Consider the following 19773-nt stretch of genomic DNA (forward strand, 5'->3'; position numbering starts at 1 on the left):
GATTGTCTTATTAGTCTGGTTTATTCTACAGTAAAAGCAGTTTTTTCACAACTTGTTTAAAGAAGGCTACAGTTGGAGCTAAGGTTTTCTCCTTGAATAAAGTATCTTGTATGGCCAACATTGCTAAGCCACAAACTGCAGATTACTCCCCTTCTCATGCCTGTAAAGGAAATGCAGATGTCTAAGGTCTAAATTAGTTGTATTTAGTTTTGCATGAACCAACCTGCTGCTTGACTAAAACATGGACACAGAGCCTACCTGAGCCATACTGTGCTTAACAAAGTAGTGGTGCTAATAGTTTCAGCTTTTAGGCTAAGCTGGCCCCACACATCAGCTGTGGAGTGAAATAATTCCCAGAAGATTTCTAGGAGCCCTTTCTTTTAATGGCACATTAATTCAGCAAACAGCACAAAACCACAGAGCCAGCCTGCCCTCAGGCAAGGCTGCCTGCAAGAGCTTCCAGGAGGCACCTCCAAAGACAGAGCAATAAAGCCCTTACACCTGCCTGAAGTTACAACACAAAATCTTTATAGCACAGCTCATACATGAATACACAGCTGCATCCTTTCCCCTCACTTTCCTTTATGTCCTCATCTTCTGAAGGGAAGAGACATTACTTAATAAAATCAGCAGACACTAAAATAAGTTAATCCAGTCCCACTCAGAGTCTGACCCAACATGAACCATTTCCCTCTGCATTTTAAATGTATTTTGCTTTATATAATTCCTTCTGTCCTCAGCACTTAGCAGGAACTAAAACTGTGAATTCTCAGTTAGCTGCAGGTACACTTGGAACAGTTCTGCTCCTGCTGCCCTGACCTTTGCATGCTTATCAGCCTGTCATTTCAAGGCTTCTCGCTGTGTCCTTGCACCAAGAGCTGCTTTTTCTGCAGTGCCATCACCAGAGTAAGGATTTCAATCGAGAGATGCTGAAGAAGAAACTAGGTCAGCATAGAGTAGGTGTTTTACTGGAGACAGTAAGGCATCCCTTAAAAGGAGGGCAGGGGTTGTTTTCTTTGAATTATTAAAGACTGCAGTAGAGATAAGAAGTCCTTAGCAAGACAGGATCCTGCCAAGTCCCCTTTTTCTCAGTTGCTCTCAGCTTTCTGCAGAACACCACCAACCCCACAAGAATCTGGCAGGAGACTCCCACCCCATGGCCCCATTCCCAAGCAGCTCCTCAGCCTACTCAGCTCTCACAGATCTGGTTCCCTGCCCCTTACTTTAGGCATACACATGCCTTAAGAGGCAGCCACTCTCGTGGCCCTACAGCCTGGGGGACCCCAAATACCCCACATCTAAGGAAATTTGGGGCAACCAACTGTGGTATGTCTCCTGAAGCAGCTGCTTGAGCTCAGGCTGCAGAGTCAATGCTGCCTCCACCTGCAGCAGGTTCCTTGAGTAATTCCTCTGCCTTCTCATGCAGCACCATCATACCCACCTCACCCTGCCCTGTGTTGGAAGAGAGGGACCTCTGCCTGAATGCAGGAAAGGAATAATTTCTTTACTTGTAAGATGAGCTTAAACTTTCCAGATAACACACTTCAACAGGGAACAGAGAGGTAGCAGCACACACAGAGGAAGAGGGAAAGAATGCATGTGGCTGGGCTCTAGGGTAAATTATGTGCAAAATAAGGAACACAATCCTGTGTTTTCCTTGATTTAAATTAAGACTCTTCATCCAAAGCACCCCTGCAATGTCCCTAAAGAGCATTAAATGAGCCACCCTGAGAGAGAGAACTATAGTTAACCCTCCCAGAAACCAGGGACAGGTCTCCTCTCACATGCCACATCTGAAGTCTTACCCTAGGCAAACAATATCAGCCAGGGGCAGAAACCAGGCAAGGACAACCTTCTCTTTGACCTACATGGCTGTCACCACGTGCAAGCTCTTTGTCTCACCTCCTCAGGCAGTAAAAATAGCACAAAATACAGAAGTCAAAGAGCAAAAGTTAAGCTCTTGCTGCTTCCCATTCAGAAGGTAGCTGAGTTATTTTAAATACCTTCAACTAGTGCAAGTCTGCAGATTTACATATGTAAGATATAGAAAAAATATTTTCACTTATTGGGATGTTAACTAACATATTTACATGTCACTGTAACATTATTTAGTAAACTCCAACCACCCTAGAGCAAAGGTTCAAACTCCATCAACAAGAAACAAAGAAACTTCTCTACCTGAACACACACAAAGATCTTTTCCCCACACTTCAGAACAAGAAGGATGGAGAGAGGGAATATTAAGATCAGCCCTATTAGGGTCAAAAGAGCTAAAAGCCCATACAGTGAAGTACAGCATACAGTTAAGTACATAAACCCTCTTTATCAAGGACCACTTACCTGGCTTTTGCAGAAATACTTCATATTCCAGCCAAGTGCTAAGTCAACAAGACTTAAGTATAGCAGGTTGTTTGCTGGACAGTAGCTTAAGTAATCCTTTCAACCCTGACTTCTATCAGGCCAATGACAGAAACTGACTTTTAATTAAGTGGCTCCAATGTGAGATTCATAGTTCCATTGTTTTTATATCATTATAATTTTGATTAAATACTAACAATGTCTAATGATCACATTCATCATGGTCTCTACTCCATGCTCTCTTTGAATGAGATACACATTAATACTTAGAAAATGCAGCCTGAAGTCTATTGCATTAATAATAGTTCACTAATAATGCCTAAGTGAAGTAGGGGCTGTGGCAGACAAGCCCACAGCCTGTGCTGTTTATGCACAGCATGCTGGACAAGTGTCAGGGTCTGGCCACTGACTTGATCTGAAACCCTGCACACTCAGAGCACAGAGCTGGACTTGTGATGATCACTCTCCCTGCTCACACAAAATTGCCAGACAATGTTTAACCTAAGGCTGTTACACTCCTACTACAGCAAAGCACTTTCACTCTGTCACATGCAATTATATTTTATGCCTCATTTCCTTGACTATGCAAGGCAACATGTACAAAATACAAAATAAAAACCACATGAAAAACTGCCTCAACCTCAGGTGGGCAGTGTTACAGCTACAGACAGTGCTGCAGTATTGCAGACAAGACAGCTTTAGCTGTACTCACACTTTTCCTCCCCCAGTCCTAGGGAAGAAATTTTGTCACCCCCAAATTACACGCTCCTGGTGCCCCTATTAAGTGGCCAAAGGAACTTTCAGCCATCAGAAGACCAGCTCTGGCAGTAGGAAGTCTGTTCCACTTTAGTTCTTCCTAGTGTCCTTCTGGGCTGCTATATACAGTAAAGCCTCCCTTGTCTATCTCCTTTGAAGACCTTCTGTGATGATCTGATTCCCATAAGGACAAAGAGGTTTGTTTTGGGGTTTTTTTTTAACAGTAAAGTTTTAACACAAGTTCTGGGAGTTGCTAAATACTTTCAATAAAGCCAGGTTTTACTTTCCAGTTACAGTGCAGAGCTCATGTTTACAAGAGCAGCTGGAGAAGCTACTCATTCTGCAGATACTGGCACAACGTGGAATTTTAAAACGCCAATTAAATGAAATCACAATTGTGAAAAATAAGCAATTCAAGAAAGGAAACTGGCTGCAAAGTTCAACAGGAATTTAACATAGCAGTCTGTTTCAGAACAAAGATGCTCAGGAAATTAAGTATTATAGCAATTGTTAAGGACAAATCTACAATAAGGAGGTATTCAGAGGATGAGCAGTGTTGATTGCATAACTAGATGCAGGAGAGGAATACATGACAGACACAATTCACCAAGTGACTACTCCAAGTTTATTTGGAAATGCACACTAATGTACCACATTTACCATGTATGCTCTTCTCTTTAGGCATTTAAGAAAAGCCAAAAATAGCAGCATTGTGGCCAGAGAGAGAACACCAACAGCAATCACTGCAATGCCAGCCCACGCCTCCTTGCTCAGGAGAGTGCTCCCTGCAAAGCAAGAGGAAAGGCAGTTTGCTTGTGGAGACAGAGCCTCAATAAGCCCGAGCAACACCCCCCAGCACCCCCTGGCTCAGTACCTTGGGCTGCAGACCACTCTTCTGGCACGAGGAGGATAGGGCCCCCCAGGCTCACCACAGCAGAGTTCACAGCTGCCACCCCACTTTCTACAACAGAAACACAGCACAGTTGAACCCCACAGTGCAGTGGGTTATCTTGGATCAGTGCAACCTAAAATCCACCCAGACATTACCTCTCTTGCTTCTGGATGGCCTTGGGCATCTTGGGATGCACAACGGGGAGTCTGGGTGAAAACGGTGGCAGATCAGGACACTGCAGTGGAAGTACACCTGGGACAGAATGAGAAGAGTGAGACACCTCTTCATTTTGAGACAGCAACTGCTCCTACTACTGCTCCAAGTCCAATGTCACCTACCAGGCCAGGAAGGGCTTTATCACCAGAAACAAAAGCAAAAGTCTTCACTTCCAGCCTTTGGCGATAGTTAGCATAGCTAACACCACGTCCCACAGGGTGGAACACAGTCCTGTAGCTGTCTAGGTCATACTCACAGCTGCCAATAAATAAAAACCAAGTTAGAACATCAGGGTAGAGAAGATTTGGGTTATTGGTGTTGACTCCTTTAAGCAGCAGATTAAAGTTCAAGGCTGAGGTGCTACCTTCTTCCTACAAATTCCAGCATCCCAGGGCAGCACTTAGAAGGCTCTCATACTAAAGACAGAGCAGGGGAGAAGAATTAGGGACTCCTCACACCCACTGCAAGAGGTACTTTCATTTGTGTGGTGGGGCACTCACCCATCTACAACAATGTCCCACTGGGGCAGTGATCTTGGCTCTTGGGAGGCTGTTGCCCAGCAGTCATCCAGCACCAGGTGCAGGTTGGGGTCATTGCGGTTCAGGACCTGAACTTCCAGGAAGATGGGCTGGCGCAGGTACCTCACTATGGGATACTGATCCTCACGGTAGGGCTGCCTGTATGAGTCCTCTGCAAGAGCCAAAGTCATTTATCTTTAACTCAGGGTGCAAAGAGGGTCTCAAGCTGTTAAACTGCAGCTGGTTGAACAACTCTGTCCAAGGGCCACATATTTGGGGTATCTGCTTCAAGCAGCATGGATGAGCAGGAAGGAAGCATACCAGGACAGAAGTCCACATACCAGAAGAGTTCACTCATCCACCCTCCCCTCCACAAGCTCCAGATACCTCCCAGCCAACTGAGCCCAGAGCCAGCTTTACCTGGGTAGCTTAGAAGAACTAAGGAGAGGGAGCCTTGATTCACTGAAGAAGGTGGAGGAGAAAGGTTGTCTACTTTTACAGTGAGGGAGGCATCACCATTGCTGAAGGAGCACATGACTGTTAACCTGTGACAGGGAAGGAGCAGGTAAGTCATATTGTTGTGTGGGTAATACAGTGCTGGACGGGCTAAAGATGTTTCCAGACACACCTGAGTTCACTGTCCCTTGAGATCCTGCCCAGGGGAAGGTCTGTCCATGATGACCTCACCTCATTCTCATAATGAATCTGCTCCCCATCAAACTGCAGGTAAATGACAGCATTAACGAGGGCATTGCCAGTGCCTGAATCCCATCCCTACCAGCCCTGGCCACACACTCACCCAGTGCCTGGTCCCACACCCGTTCAGGGGGACATGAAACCGAACCCTGTCATTCAAAGGTGACCTGTACGCTGGCCTGCACACAGGATCCCTGAGCCTGAGTGTATCCAAATCCAGCAGTGGCGTGGTACTCTCAGCCAGGATTTCAAAATCCATGTAACCATCCTGGGTGCACATAGCAGCTGTAACAGAGGTTCACATAAGTTGTCATGTGAGTTTGACAGCTCTGTCTGCCAGGAGGTGTTGGTGGGGTGAACTAATCCAACACAAAGCGTAACAATGAGCCATGCTGAGGGAGCTGCAGGAGTCAGTCTCCTACCTATTGGTGTGTGCTTCTCACAGGGGCACTCAGGCTGCATCACCATTGCCACAGTCTCCCCATGGAAGTGAAAAGCCAGTTTCAAAGAGGACATGTAGTACTGAAGTCCTGAGCAGCTCTCCCCACGCATCTGAAGGACAAGAGATATTCTCTTGGAGTGTGACAAGAGCTCTTTTTAAACTCATGCACCTGTTGGAGCTGATTAACAAATAAGCCAAGCCTGAAGAGCACTCTGGCCACAGGGGAAGCTCATTTGCATTGCTCCAGGCATGCCAAATACCCACCCCCTCCAAGAGGAATATTTTCACCTCCATCTGTTTTTGCCAAAAGACTCCAGGAAACCCAAGTTACCTTGCATGATGCTTATCTATTACAGAGTCAGTTTGCGTTCATCTTAGTCACACCTGCCCTCAGCCAGCCACAGGGCATGACTGACTCAACAGATGCTTAGCCAAGGTCAAAGCTACTGTGCCTCTGAGCCTCAAAACACCAAGGAGGTGTGATCACACCAACACCTGTGACTCAAGGATCAGCACTCACCCTGGACTTCAGGATTCCCTTGCTAATATACAGCCTGATCCCTCTCTGTGTGTCCAGAGTGATTCCATTTTCCTGAAGCTGATCCATGGGGATGGTCTTATTCTCTACATCCACATCCATAAGGATCCCTGGAAAGGCTGGGATGGCAATAGTCATGTGTGTTGCATTACAGATTGCTGGACCTGCAACAACATCTTGGATAAATATAAGATCACTTTCCCTGGAGAAAAAAGGGGTTAAGTTCTGGCTTTTTCCATGCATTACCTGGAGCACAAAGCAGTCTTGACTCCACAGTCAGTCTACGCTCAGGAGGGCTGTACATGAGCTTGAGTGCCACAGTATAGAGCACCTTATCATTGAGCTGACAAAGAAGATGGAGCTCTGTTAGACAGTGCTCAGCTCTGATCCATCACAGGACCATCCCCAGAGGGCCACATACTGCATCAGGTTCAGGTCTGCAGCAGCAGCTTCTTCCCACCTCACCCTTTCTAAAAACAGCTGCTGGTCATGAGACTGCCAGTCAGATATTCCCAGGACTGGCTGCAACTGGAATTCTGTTTCTGGAGATTCCCACTCACTGTGCTGCTGTCTGAGGGGCACACAGTGCCTTCCCAGACCCTTGTGCCAGGCAGTTCAGTGACAGCTTTGCCCACACCAGCTCAGCCCAGCAGTGCATCAGTAACATCAGGTCTGGCCCTGGCCTGAAAATGCTTTCCCTGGGTCTACAGGAGGGAGACTGCTGCCCAAACAGGGGCTGGGTAACTCCTCAGTGCTCATCTTCCATTCACATACCTTGTAGGACACAACTCCAGTGGCAGCAAAGGCCACCTGAAAGATCAGGTTGTGGCCATCAACTAGAAAGTTATAGCCTTGCTGCATTGCTTGCCCCAGGCTTAGCTGATGTATTTTGGTTCCATCATCAACTGACAGATTCCAGGACATTGGAGTTGCTGGAAGCTGCAAAGCAGGAAATCAAAAGGCACAGAGGCATCAAGGCATTAGATTTTCACTCTGCAGGGCTGCCACCTCCCAGACTTTACACTCAAGCCTATATTGACAGGCCAGAACTGGGCTTCCCAACAAGATGCAAGTCCATCAGAGAGGTCCCTGCCCAAACTTGAAGCTATCAGGCTCAGCTTATCCCAAAACCCCAGGCACTCCCCCCCCAGCTCTCTCCCCAAGGTGGAAGGTGGAAGGAACATACCTTATGCTCATCACTGAGACTTGAAATGAGTCCTGAGAAGGTAACCTGAAACACATCATGAAAATTAGACTGCAGGAACTTGCAGGGTAGTAACCACACAGCAAAATCTTCACTACAGCTTCCCAAAGTAAACTGCCAGCATCAGCTTCCCCTGCAACAGGACTGGAGCCAGACTGGGTGCATCATCAATGACCATTTGCAAACCAGCTCTCCAAAGAGCCAGCAGCCAAGGCAAAGTGAACCTGCAGCCAAGAGAGCTCCTTGCAGCTCATTGGAGCTTTCCCCAGATCACAGACAACTCCAGGAGACAGCCACCCTGCTTTGCAAGCCTCAGAGCAGGAACCATAGCACTCCCACCCCTCTACTTACTGCCATGAAGTCTTTGGTGCAGTTTGTAGCGCCAGCAAACACAGGAGCAGTGACTTCATCTACAGGAATGCTGTCACAGTGAGTGCTGTAGGTGATATTAGTCTCCTCTCCCATCGTGTCATTCACCATCAGCTTCAGCCAGAGCTGGTGCTGACCATGCTACAGACAAGAGACATTCATTAGAAAGAGGCTGCAGTACTCACTGCAGCATGAGGGCACCTGAAAGCCATCAGGCCCAAACTCTAACTCCAGAGCTGGTTTAGGTGTCTGTACCAGCCCAAGGACAAGGTGACTTGTTTGAAAAGCCCAAAGGAAAAGGATGCGCTCTTTAGGAAAGCAGGGGGGCACAGGGTTAGGTTGAAGAGCAGAAGATACAAAGATAACTGCAGAAGTCAAGAAGAAAACTCCAAGGAGCAGCAGAATTTGGTGCCAGAGAGTCAGCTGTCCAAAAAAACTAAGCTAATAAACAGCAGAACAGAGTCCTGTGGTATTTCAAATACTTAAAAGTAACAGATACCAGTAAAGCATCTGGTTCTGGCCTCCCACTGACTATACTACCTCAACAGCTCTGATCAGCATATGGTGTTAATTGTCTGTCAATGCATATTTAAATAGATTGGTGCTCTGAAACTCTTGAACCTGGTCCATCTCCCTACAAGAAAACCTGTCAAGTAATTCAAGTCCTCTACAGGAGAACATAACATTTATGATAGGCTGAGGGATTTAATAGATAATTGAAAGAATAATAACTTCAGTAGCTTTGGGGTTGGTTTTCTTTTATGATTTTTGGCATGAAGTGTTCTTCTATAAAAGTTTTAGATTATCAGAAGTATAAGTATCCTCAGTCTCAAGCAAAGTTAGAAATAGAAACCCTATTAAACCCAGTCCTGTCCAGGGAAAAAAAAATAAACATCTCCTAACTCCATCAAAGCAGCTTCCCAGGATGAAGACCCCTTTACCTGCAGGCTGGTGCAGTTGACAAACAGGACACTGAGTATCAGCCTCTCATAATCCACAGTGTGCTCACAGGACACGATCTCCTCTCCACTCACATCTAGGAGGGATGTGGAAGATTAGCCCTGCAGCAGGCAGGTGTCAGCAGAAGGGCCAGGGCAGCAGCAATACATACCAACAACACACACATGCCAGGAGTAGTTGCTAAGCTCTCTGGAAAACTCAACTTCCATCCCATGCCGATGGCAGGTCACATTCTCTGCAGAACAAAGGCCACCATGAGCTCCAGCAAACCCTCCTGGAGGCACGCACCCTGCAAGCCCCAGCCAGGCACCATTCAGAGCCCTTCCACACCAAGGCAGAGGGGAAGCAGCTCCAAACAAGCCCAAACCCACATCCCTGCCATAGCCAGCCCAGAGAGGGGACATTACCCAAGAGATCCTGGTCCCCCAGGCCATCAGCACAAGGGGCTAAGCACAGCAAAAATCCAAACAGGAGCAGCAACCTGCAAGGAAAAGAGACTCAAATGAGAGAGCAGCAAGGAAAGGAGCCAGCTCCCCTTGTACCCCAAACCACACTCACCACATTCTTGAGGTGCTCCAGCACTGCTGCTCAAACCCCATCTCTTCAGGGCACCACAAGCTTGGCCTGTGGCTGCCCAGGGAGGGTTTTATAGGCCCTGGGTCTGGCTCACTCAGGTGCCACCTCTCTGCTGCCCAGGGAACAGAGCACTTGCACCTGCTGCTCCTTGAGTGGGGCAGCTCACAGGAGACCTTAAAGTAATACTAAGCCTTTAATAGGGGTTGCTCTATTTTGAAGGCATCCTTTTCTTGCTCTGATAATGTATTCCCTTTATTCCCATGTTGGATATTTCATGGAAAATGCATGTCTGTTCTCGCAGTTATTTTTTAAATAGAGTTTTCTATGCCAGTGTGACAACATTTGAGACACCAATGAGCTCAATGTGGCTTTCCTTGGGACTGTTTGAAGCACTGGTGAAGATATCATGGGGAAGAGATCCCTGAAACTAAGGAAAATATTTTAACAAAGCAAAGAGCCTGAATGCCAGGCCAGGACTTCTATTTTTGAGCACTCACAGCAAAAACTGAAAAAGTCCCTATGATACAACAGCTAATGTCACTGCTCCCAGCCCTGCTGTGTGCAGCTCTGCAAGGGATGCCCCTGGGCCCAGAGCAGAGCAGCAATCACATCAGCTGGGTGTCACACTGAGCCTGGCGTGGGTGACCCTCAGCCTGGTGTGGGTCAGGCTCAGCCTGGCTCTGGGAACTGGCTGCTCAAGAGGACATCCAGCAGCAGTGTGTCCTGGGGCACAGAAGTTTTGCCTCCCTAAGAAGTGAAGAAATAAACTCTTATTTTTGTTTTAAATGTTGTCATCCTCTCTGAATTGTGTAGCCACGATTACCCAGTGTGACTAATTTCATTCTTCTCTGAGCCCATTAGTTCCAGAGATCTCATTAGGCCAGCAGAGCCTTACTTGCCTCCCCTTGCATGGCCTTTACCATACCACATTTGGTGCTTTTAAAAGCTGCAATGAGGAAATGTTGTGCTGGGAAACACCTCATGCAAAACAGATGGCACAACAACATCACTGTGCAGGTTTATGCTCCAAGTTATCTACAGCATCCTAACTGGTGGTGCTGCAGCCTTTCAATCTAAATAGTTTAACTGGCAATATTTTATTTGAGACAGTTCTCAAATAAATAGAGTATACCCATATATACAGTGAAATCCAATAACAAATCAAAACTGCTGGTTAAATAATTCATTAGTTTACAACACCATGTAGCATCACAACAGAGTTTCTCATGGGCCTGGTAAGAAATTTCAATTGGAAGTGGAATGATTCTGAAGTTCTTTTCACACACAGAAGAAAAGCTTCATTCTAACTATCCAGGGAGTTTTAAAAGTTCACAATTTTGAGCTTTAGTCTCAAAAGAATAATCTCCATTCAGGCTGGGAAATTTACCTCATTTGATGTTGAATCATTTATTCCATTTCAAGTTGAGGTTTTTGGATGGGACAACAATGAAAATGTACCAGGAGTTTAGAAACAGATGAAGATTTTGTTTGGTCTTTTCTTTTTTCTTCTTTTTTTTTGTGATGCCCACTTTTATGACAGAAATAATAATAAAGCTGGAAAAGTCCTGAGGCTTCTCCCCAACTGACATGGGTTTTGCTTTACCTCTAATTAAAACTTGGAGCAACAGTTTCCCACTTAGCATTGTACCGGGTAGGTTTAAAATCAATATTTTCAGATGTTAATGGCAAAAAATCACTCTGAGATCAACACTTTGTGCGCTGCATTAATTAAGAGAAAAGCACATTAAGGTACTTCTGTAGTAAAAACTAAGGATCTTGAAAATTAAAAGGACCCTTCTGCCACCAAATCACTTTTCATGAGTGTATCATGTTTCCTCTCTCCTGCTAGGCACTGGTGGTATATGCAGTATGTGAATGGTGATCATTTTACCCCTGAAAAAAGGCCTAGTAAAAGACATAAAATTTAATGTCATCAATAAACAGCTGATCTTTTATATATATATGTATTTATATATATATATATATATGTGTATATATATATATATATATACACACACACGTACACATGTATTATCTATCTTTGTTCTGCAACAGCTAGTTTTTCTTGTAGCTGTAAATTTAGCTCTGTGCTGAGCCTGGTTAAATAGAAAACAGAATAAACGGCTGCATTTTTATTAGAAAAGTTTTAATGCAGTGCAGGGACCTGAGTGTAAAACTGTCTTCTAAAGTGGGGATGGACGCTGGCCTGGGTGGGCACAGCCCATCCTGACTGCCCTGGGAGGGCAGGACAGCACCAGGGACACCAGGGACAGTCTGGGTGACGTGAGGGACAACCAGGGCTTTGCTTTACCCTGACCTGGAGCTCTTTATTCAAAGGTTCAAACCATGAGGGACAACCAGGGCTTTGCTTTACCCTGACCTGGAGCTCTTTATTCAAAGCTCCAAACCTGTCACTGGCTCTCCCTGTCCTCATGGGAAGTAAAAGGTTGGTACAAGTTCATTCCTGAAGAGCTCTTCAATGCCTGTCTGAGAAAATAATGAAGAGAGAAAGCCCATTTTGAGAGGTCTCTGGTGTGTCACAGGGGCAGAATTATGGGATGTAAATGAGGTGGCAGAATTCCATTTGGGGATTGCACCAACTCTGAGCAAGGAGTTGGTTTGTGATTCTCTAATGGGGGCACAACAAGCAACAAAACCCCACTGCTAATTGCTGAGGGTAGAGTCTCTGAGATCCAGGTTAATTCAGCGAGTCACAGAAAACAGCTTGGCAAAAAGTGATGTTTATGTGGCAGCTCTTGTGAATGTGGCCAGGAGAACCCTGAGCTCACAGCACTGCAGGAAGCTGCAGTAGCCTCTTACCAGCTTCTCAGCTGCTGTTTGAAAACTGGCTTTTTATATGGCTTGCTCTTAGTAATTCTTTTGAACTTTACGTTAGAATTAGTCTAATTCAATAAGTTTCTGGTTGTAGAGGTAGCCCTTAATGCCACCGAACCCAGGGGAAATAACTTCTAAATCAAGAAATCATTATTTATGAAGGGGAATGGACCCATCTGTTCCCAGGCAAGGACCACAGTGCCCAGCTGGGGCAGTGGGTGCAGGCCCATCATGTTTCCTTTTCTGGAATTCCCTGTGGTATCCTGAGGAAATCCTGCACATTTTTCTGGGTCTAAACAGAGATTACAATACCTGTCAGAAGAGTTTTATATTTGCCAATTTCCAGAAGATTTCCTGATGAAATGCAACTTACACAGCTGTGATTTTGCCAGCTATGACTTGCAGACCTGTTGGGAGTTTTATCCAAGCATCACCCTGTGCATAATTTCCAGTCTGTGTACACAAAATGGTTCCATGCAAGTGCCTGCTTTGGCAGGGGAGTGACTTTTTTTCAAATACAGCATCCCGGTAAAAGATGGGTACAAATGGCTTCACCAGTAAAGGTAACTGCTCCTGCTTTCCTCCCATCAGACTCAGAGATACTTTATTCCTTGGGGTGAAACCTGGTCACACTGATATTCATGGCCTTCAGAAGGTTTTTTTGGAAGTCCTTTTGCAATTCTCACAGAACCGTCAGGTAAAGACTCAGAGAAGATGACTGGATTCCCTCTCTAAGTAGTCAATTATGCAACAAACAAGATGGCAGAGCCACCTTCCAGGAAATGAAAGCATTCCCCACCCACAGCCTCGTTCCCCGTGCAGAACTCCAGACAAAGAGCCTGCAAGGATGAACTTTGCCTCCCCATTCCCCTCCTCACAGGGATGTCTCAGCTTGTAATCATTAATGAGCTCTCCTGTGATGGAAGAGTGACTGTGCAGCCTGGATATCACTCAGAGCTGCTTGGGGGAACCAGGAGCTGCTGAAAATGCTGAGCAGGTACCACAAAGCAGCGGCCGACGGCAACGTGGACCTGCTGAAAGAGGCCACCAAGAAAGACCTCAACACTTCAGATGAAGATGGGATGACTCCCACCCTTCTGGCAGCCTACCACGGGTATCTGGAAGCTCTGGAAGTCATTTGCAGGAGGGGGTAAGTTCAGCCAGCCTCCACTGCTCACAGCCTCCAAACTACAACTCCTGCCTCATGTTTGTAAAGCCCCGATGACCTCCGGCCCAAAAGGCTGAAAATCGCAGCAATTCCTTTAAGGCATTGCCAAGAACTGTTTCTTTAGTGGCTGTGGTTTAGGTCCAAAGCCTGCAGGGAGATCTCTGCTGTTCCTCAGGCAGGGGGTGAGGAGCTCTGCAGGTGTCTGTCAGTGAGAGCACATCAGCATCCACAGGAGCACAGCGGGTCCTGCCGAGAGCACCCAGAGGAGCGGGGCCCTGGCACCTTTCCTTCCTCACTGCAGAAGGCTGCCAACAGCCTCTGAGGGTGTCTTGAGACAGGTTTCATAGAGAAATCCCTAGATTTGAAACAGTTTTACAAGAAATATCTCCCATTTGCTTCCAAAGTGCAGTTAGTAGGCACTTGTGAAGATTTAATGCTGTCCAGAGGTGAGTCACAACAGACAGCCTTGAGCCAGTAACATCTAAAATGGTTATTTCTGTGCTTTTTTAACAACCACCATCAGGCTAAAATGGAGAGTACTGATTCAGAAGCTGTGATAGGACCCTTGTAAACCATAAAAAAAAAAAGAAAAAAATGAAAGGAAGGTTTTCTACAGGTTTATTTTCTAGGAATAAAATGTCTGAATCATTTAAATGTCTTACACGGTTAGAATATCTTATTGAAGTGGTAATTACCTCTCCACCATCAGTACTCTATTGCTCAGAGCCTACCTTTTAAGCTGTGGCTCTGTAATAACATCTAATTAAAGAAAATCTGCTCTTGTGTAGAGATAGAGTTAATAAAATGTTCTTTTGCAGAACAGTGAACAGATTGTAGGGAACAGCTGAATAACTATTTGGATGTATCTGAGTTTTATTTTATTAAAAATTGAGTTGAAAAAAAAATTTTCATAGATTTGCTTTTTAGCTCATTGGGCTCAGGTGTGGCTGTGGTATCACAATGAAAAAGACCTTTGGACTGCGTGGTTGTTGCTGTGTCCTCGGGAAAGGCAAAAATAGATTGACAATTAAGGCAGCTCCCAGGAAATACCTGTCAATAATGTTTGTCCCTGAACACCTGCAAGCCAGAACAACTAGATAAGGAACAAATAGAGGAATAATTTTTTTTTTTTAATTTGATTGAAAAATATATCTCCTCCCACATAAACTGAAAGAAATCACAGCAGATAACACAAAGATCAAAATTTCTGTATATTTGTTATTTCGTGTATTTCTAAGTCTTTTTCTTGGTAGAGGACAGCTTTGGGACAGTATCACCTCAAAATCTTCAAACATATGTATTTACCTCTATTTTAATCTAAGATTTCTTGACATAATCAGGAAAATGTGTCTGTCAGAGGTATGGCTGCATTCTCATTGTGTTTTTGGGGAGAAACTGAGTTTCAGAAGATATTTGAGCTGTTCTCCAGTCAGTTCATGTTTTCTTGTGAGAAAATATTTTAATTATTTTTAACAAATTTGTTCTTTCCTTGAAGAGGTTTTCTGAAAGAGGCTCTGAGGTACAGGGCAATTTTCTTTAGAGTGGTTGCAGATCTCAGGACTCTCAAGCTTTAGCCCTTGGAAATTTACAATAAACCCTTTTCACCTTGAAATAATTTGTCTTCCCAGGCATCAGGAGACATTTTCTCTGCTTGCCTTGCAGGTACATGAATAAAGGCAAGACCAAATAGCAGAATCTTCTCTCTTTTGTGTGAGCCTTTTCCTTGGGAAAGCAGGGAGTATGAGAAGCCAGAGTAGATGTCAAACCTTGTGCAAAGTCCCACTGAGCTGGGAGCAGCCCCTGGAGTTTGTCAATTGTTTGAGACTCAAAGGCTGGCAGGTTCCAGGGGCAGCAGAGACCACAACCAACTCTGAAGGGGAAAGGATGACCCGGCCCTCCCCAGCTCATGGTGCCCAGCCAGATCACAAATGTGGGAATTCAGGAGCCCAGCACGCCCAGCCACAGCCAGGCAGCTCCCCAGGGCACGGCCAAAAAGCAGAAATATGTGCACATGGCTGCCACATGTCTGAGAGGAGAAACTTTGATCCTCAGCTGCCCCCTCCTTGTGGCAAAGCCTGAGCAAAGCTGGCTCTGCTGGACCCCTGAGCTCAGCCCTGCCTGGGGCAGCTCAGGCTGAAGGCTGTGCTCAGATCTGACCCCCAGCAAAGCTGGCAGTGCTTTTCTGCAGAGCCCCAAAGGCAGAGATGGTGCCTGGGGGACATTCTGTGACAGGGTGTAGCATGTCTTCCACAGTACAGCTCTGAGTCATTGAAATGCTTGAACTCCCAAGAGCAGAAATTCTCCTTGGGAATTTGGTCCCTGGCTCTGAAGTCAATAAAGATTTCGGGCTTCTGTGGCCACCCTGTTGTTTGGTCACAAGAGGACACAAGCTTTGTTCTGAGCATTGCCAAGGCTGACCTTGCCAAATGTGCATCTAAATATTCAAGTTGTCTGCAGAGAGTAGTTCAGTGTGAAGTCAGTGCAAGAGTTTAAAATCAAGCAATACTTTTCACTGGCTTTAAATTCAATTGAAAAATGTGGCATTTTATTTTCAAATGAACTTCTGCTTTTCAAACCATCCTGAGTAAAAGCAGCTTACAGAGAACAAAAGAGTTGACAAACAATGGCATCTCTCTGGGCTTAAACTAATAACAATGGAGACAAATGGGTAATTAGGGCTTTACTCTGGATCATTTACCTAATATCTACCTAAAAAGTTACTGCAGGAGCTCATTAAGTGTCTATCACTGTGGCCAGTGAGGAAACCACCAAATATTGCCCTCTATTTGACATGCAAAAAGAACAAATCACCAAGAGCACTTTAAAATATTCCATGGAAATGTTCTTGAAACAATTTTGCCAGTAATTCCGATGAGAATAAGTCAAAGCCTGAGCCCACTTTTGGTTGCCAGACCCTGGGATGACAAAGGAAATGCCCTGGCTCCCTTATGGGGAGATGCAGTCACAGTCAGCCCTGTGAGCTTGTGGAACTCCCAGGGCAGGATTAGAGCTCATGGCACACACAGAGCCACACTCAGGGCAGGATTAGAGCTCATGGCACACACAGCCACACTCAGGGCAGGATTAGAGCTCATGGCACACACAGAGCCACACTCAGGGCAGGAATGAGAGCTCATGGCACACACAGCCACACTCAGGGCAGGATTAGAGCTCATGGCACACACACAGCCACTCTCAGGGCAGGAATGAGAGCTCATGGCACACTCAGGGCAGGATTAGAGCTCATGGCACACACAGAGACACTCAGAGCAGGAATTAGAGCTCATGCCACACACAGCCACACTCAGGGCTTGTGCCAGGGGGTGCAGCCCTGTTCTAGGAGCTGGAGCCAAGCTGAGCCATTGTCCCTGGGCTGTTCTCCTCAGAGCAGGGCACAGTGACACGTTTGGTGTCAGAGCTCAGGGTGGGTACCCAGCTCACTGTGTGCTGTTTTCCCTGGCAGGGGTGACCCAGACAAGTGTGACATCTGGGGGAACACGCCCCTGCACCACGCTGCCTGCAATGGCCACATCCACTGTGTCTCCTTTCTGGTGAGCTTTGGGGCCAACATCTTTGCTCTGGACAACGACCTGCGCACCCCCCTGGAGGCAGCTGCCAGCAGGGACCGCAGGGAGTGCGTCCAGATCCTGGACAAAGCTGCCACCGAGCAGAACCTGCTGAACCCAAAGAAGGTCTCCAAACAAAAGGCACAGGCCCAGAGGAATGTGGAGAGACAAATCAAGGAGTGTGAGAAGCGCCAGGAGAAACACCAGCAGGAAATGAACCGGAATTATATTAAAGAAAAGGTTGGCACAGTGAATTCTTCCAAAGGAACGCACTCCAGGGTGAAGTTGCCCGGGTTATTTGCTTCAAATACCACAAGTACTTTAACCAAAAACCTGAAAGATACCTTGAAACTCAAGACAAAAAAGACAACTGACAGCACAAGAAGGCAGGAAACACAAAGAAATGACCAAGAGGATGATATGGGTAGGAAAAGTGTGATGCATTTGTTTGATGAGAAAGAGGAGGATGAATTACTGAATGACCTTGGAGAGAAAAACCTTGGTGGTAGTGACAGTCAGCTCTCCATTTTTCAGCGGCCAGGTCTTGGCAAGATTGTGTTTGGAAGGAATTTGGCTGCAGAGGTAAATCCTGAAACTGTGTCTTCTGAGAAAGAAGGTATAAGAGATAGAATAGCCAGTGAGCTCTTTCAGTATGAAAACACTGAGAATGGCAGGGAAGATGATGCTGAAAACAGTACAGATGTCCCTTGGAATGAGGAAGAAGTCATTTGGGATGATGAGGAAACAGAGAATACACCCCTTGAGGTATTTCTGGCATCACAGATGCTGGATGAGTTTCTTCCAGTCTTCATGAGGGAAAAAATTGATTTAGATGCCCTGATGCTATGTTCTGATGAAGATCTACAGAGCATTCAGATGGAGCTTGGGCCAAGAAAGAAAGTCCTGAATGCTGTGAATAAAAGAAAGCAGGCACTCGAGAACCCTGGAAAAACTGTAGATACTTGCTTATAAATTATCCTATCTGTTGTTGTTACCTACTGATTCATGAGCTTTCCCTTTTTCCAGTGTTCAACTCTTTTCAGCAGTCTGCTAAAGCAAAAGGCAGAGAGGTTACCAATTGCTTCAGGAAGTACAGCAGGGATAACAATTTTCCTCTCTGGATGAGTAGTTCTGGTGAACAGCAAATTAAGTATACTCTGCCAAAAAGCAAGAATGTGAAGTTAAAAACCAAAAAGCTTTTTCTCCATGAACTGTTTATGTGGATTGGATTTCTTTTGGTCCAGATAATTTCAAATATCAGTGAAGACCAGGCCTGCTGCATTCCTTAATAAAGCCCTTCCTTTGTTCTCTGAAACCACAATGCAAAGAGCATTCTCAGAGCCTGAGAGCTTTGAGTATTCTCCATTTGCTACTGAAGGATCAGTAAAAACAATCTTCCTAGTACTGGTGGTATATAGAAAAGGAATCTGAATCTTGATTTTAGCTCTGGTTTATTGACTCTAATCACCTTTGGATTAATGTAAATAAGACTAATTTACAGCAAGTTTCATATATTTGTCAGTAAAGTTTTTACTTCTGTATTGACAATAATTTAAAAATACATGAAGTACCTTCCCAGGAGATGTTCAGTGTGAGTTGGATATTCCTTTCTTGTCTCATTAGACTGGATCCAATTGCCAGCACCCATCATGTCCTAAATGTCATCAAGGCTGCAATACTTTTAACTGCAAGAAGCTGAGGTTTCATTTTCAAAATTTTGGATCTATTTTGGTATAGCCCCAGCTTATTCCTATAGGCTGCATTTTCCATGCAAAGTTCCAGAAATGAGGATTCATATCCCACACCATTTTCTGTGGGCTGTTGTCAGCCTTAGCCTGAGAGCTGTGCATGACACACACAGCTCATAAAAATAAAAAAAGAAAATGAGCTGTGCTGCTGTGGAAGCTCCTGCTCTTCCCACTCTATCTGGAGGCACTCACAGCAGGGTTCCCCAGTTCCCCTGGGAAGCCAGCACTATCAGATTTAAATTAATCACTCCTGTTGAGCTTTGTGAATCTAATAAAGTGCTTTTAGCCGCCATGCTCTGGCTAAGATCACAGATTTTGCATGCACATTCATTAGCAGAACATTTAGCTTTAAAGCTCTTTTTATATCTTTCCATTAGCCAGCTATGACTTTTTCCTTAGGGCTATGCTGCATTTGTGGATGCTTATCCTGGTTAATGATCTGTTTTTTCATGTTTCTTCTTTCCATATAATCTTGTGACTGTGATTTGTATATTATAATATCTTTTCTTGGATAGACTTTATACTGCATTCTTCCCTGCTTGGATTCCTGCACACAGAAGGTTGATATGTTCTTATATTAAGCAATTATGTCAAAGTCCTGTCCTGTGCAACCTTCCATGATTGCTTTTTCTACTCATGTGCTTTGCTGTTTTCAGATTTTATCAACCCCTTTGTTTCCTTTAGAGTCTGGAAGCACTGGAACCCCAGCTGTGACTCCTTTCAGTTCAGTTGGAGAGACTTTATGTACCACATGTGCAATCCTAGAGCAGAACCCAAACCCAAATCATACACCCAGGCACAGCCCTGCCAAGTACAAGGTTCTCCTTCCTTAAGGATTTAATACTCTGCACTGAAAAGATATTAAGAAAATGTGTAGTGGGACAACTGAAAAACTGAGTATCACAGAGGGACAGAGAACTCCCTATGTCTT

The 19773-nt window shown here is 45.2% G+C and overlaps 2 protein-coding genes across 2 annotated transcripts; one reads left to right on the plus strand and one right to left on the minus strand.

Annotated features, from left to right (window-relative positions):
• Nucleotides 1–3756: 3756 nt before the first annotated feature.
• On the minus strand, nucleotides 3757–9548 carry ZP2 (zona pellucida glycoprotein 2). The gene is made up of 18 exons (XM_066560917.1): nucleotides 9508–9548; nucleotides 9357–9430; nucleotides 9101–9184; nucleotides 8931–9025; nucleotides 7972–8130; nucleotides 7603–7647; nucleotides 7191–7355; nucleotides 6663–6759; nucleotides 6399–6580; nucleotides 5859–5988; nucleotides 5540–5721; nucleotides 5369–5460; nucleotides 5161–5285; nucleotides 4723–4912; nucleotides 4345–4480; nucleotides 4162–4258; nucleotides 3989–4075; nucleotides 3757–3899 (listed from the first exon to the last, which is right to left on the minus strand). The coding sequence occupies exons 1-18, from the start codon at nucleotides 9546–9548 to the stop codon at nucleotides 3757–3759; spliced, it is 2124 nt and encodes a 707-aa protein (XP_066417014.1).
• Nucleotides 9549–13346: 3798 nt separating this feature from the next.
• Nucleotides 13347–18066, plus strand: ANKS4B (ankyrin repeat and sterile alpha motif domain containing 4B). The gene is made up of 2 exons (XM_066560918.1): nucleotides 13347–13510; nucleotides 16992–18066. The coding sequence occupies exons 1-2, from the start codon at nucleotides 13347–13349 to the stop codon at nucleotides 18064–18066; spliced, it is 1239 nt and encodes a 412-aa protein (XP_066417015.1).
• Nucleotides 18067–19773: the final 1707 nt, after the last annotated feature.

Source organism: Molothrus aeneus, chromosome 16 (assembly GCF_037042795.1).
Source record: "Molothrus aeneus isolate 106 chromosome 16, BPBGC_Maene_1.0, whole genome shotgun sequence".
Taxonomy (NCBI): Eukaryota; Metazoa; Chordata; class Aves; order Passeriformes; family Icteridae; genus Molothrus; species Molothrus aeneus.

What these genes read in the sequence shown, in the direction of transcription:
- ZP2 (XM_066560917.1), bottom strand. Translation starts at nt 9,548, where the DNA reads ATGGGGTTTGAGCAGCAGTGCTGGAGCACCTCAAGAATGTG. An exon ending in GTCTCAGTGATGAGCATAAG is followed by an intron (nt 7,356 to 7,602) that starts GTATGTTCCTTC and finishes CCTGCTTTGCAG; the next exon opens with CTTCCAGCAACTCCAATGTC. An exon ending in ATAAAGCCCTTCCTGGCCTG is followed by an intron (nt 4,259 to 4,344) that starts GTAGGTGACATT and finishes ATTCTGTCCCAG; the next exon opens with GTGTACTTCCACTGCAGTGT.
- ANKS4B (XM_066560918.1), top strand. Translation starts at nt 13,347, where the DNA reads ATGCTGAGCAGGTACCACAAAGCAGCGGCCGACGGCAACGTGGACCTG. An exon ending in GAAGTCATTTGCAGGAGGGG is followed by an intron (nt 13,511 to 16,991) that starts GTAAGTTCAGCC and finishes TTTCCCTGGCAG; the next exon opens with GGGTGACCCAGACAAGTGTG.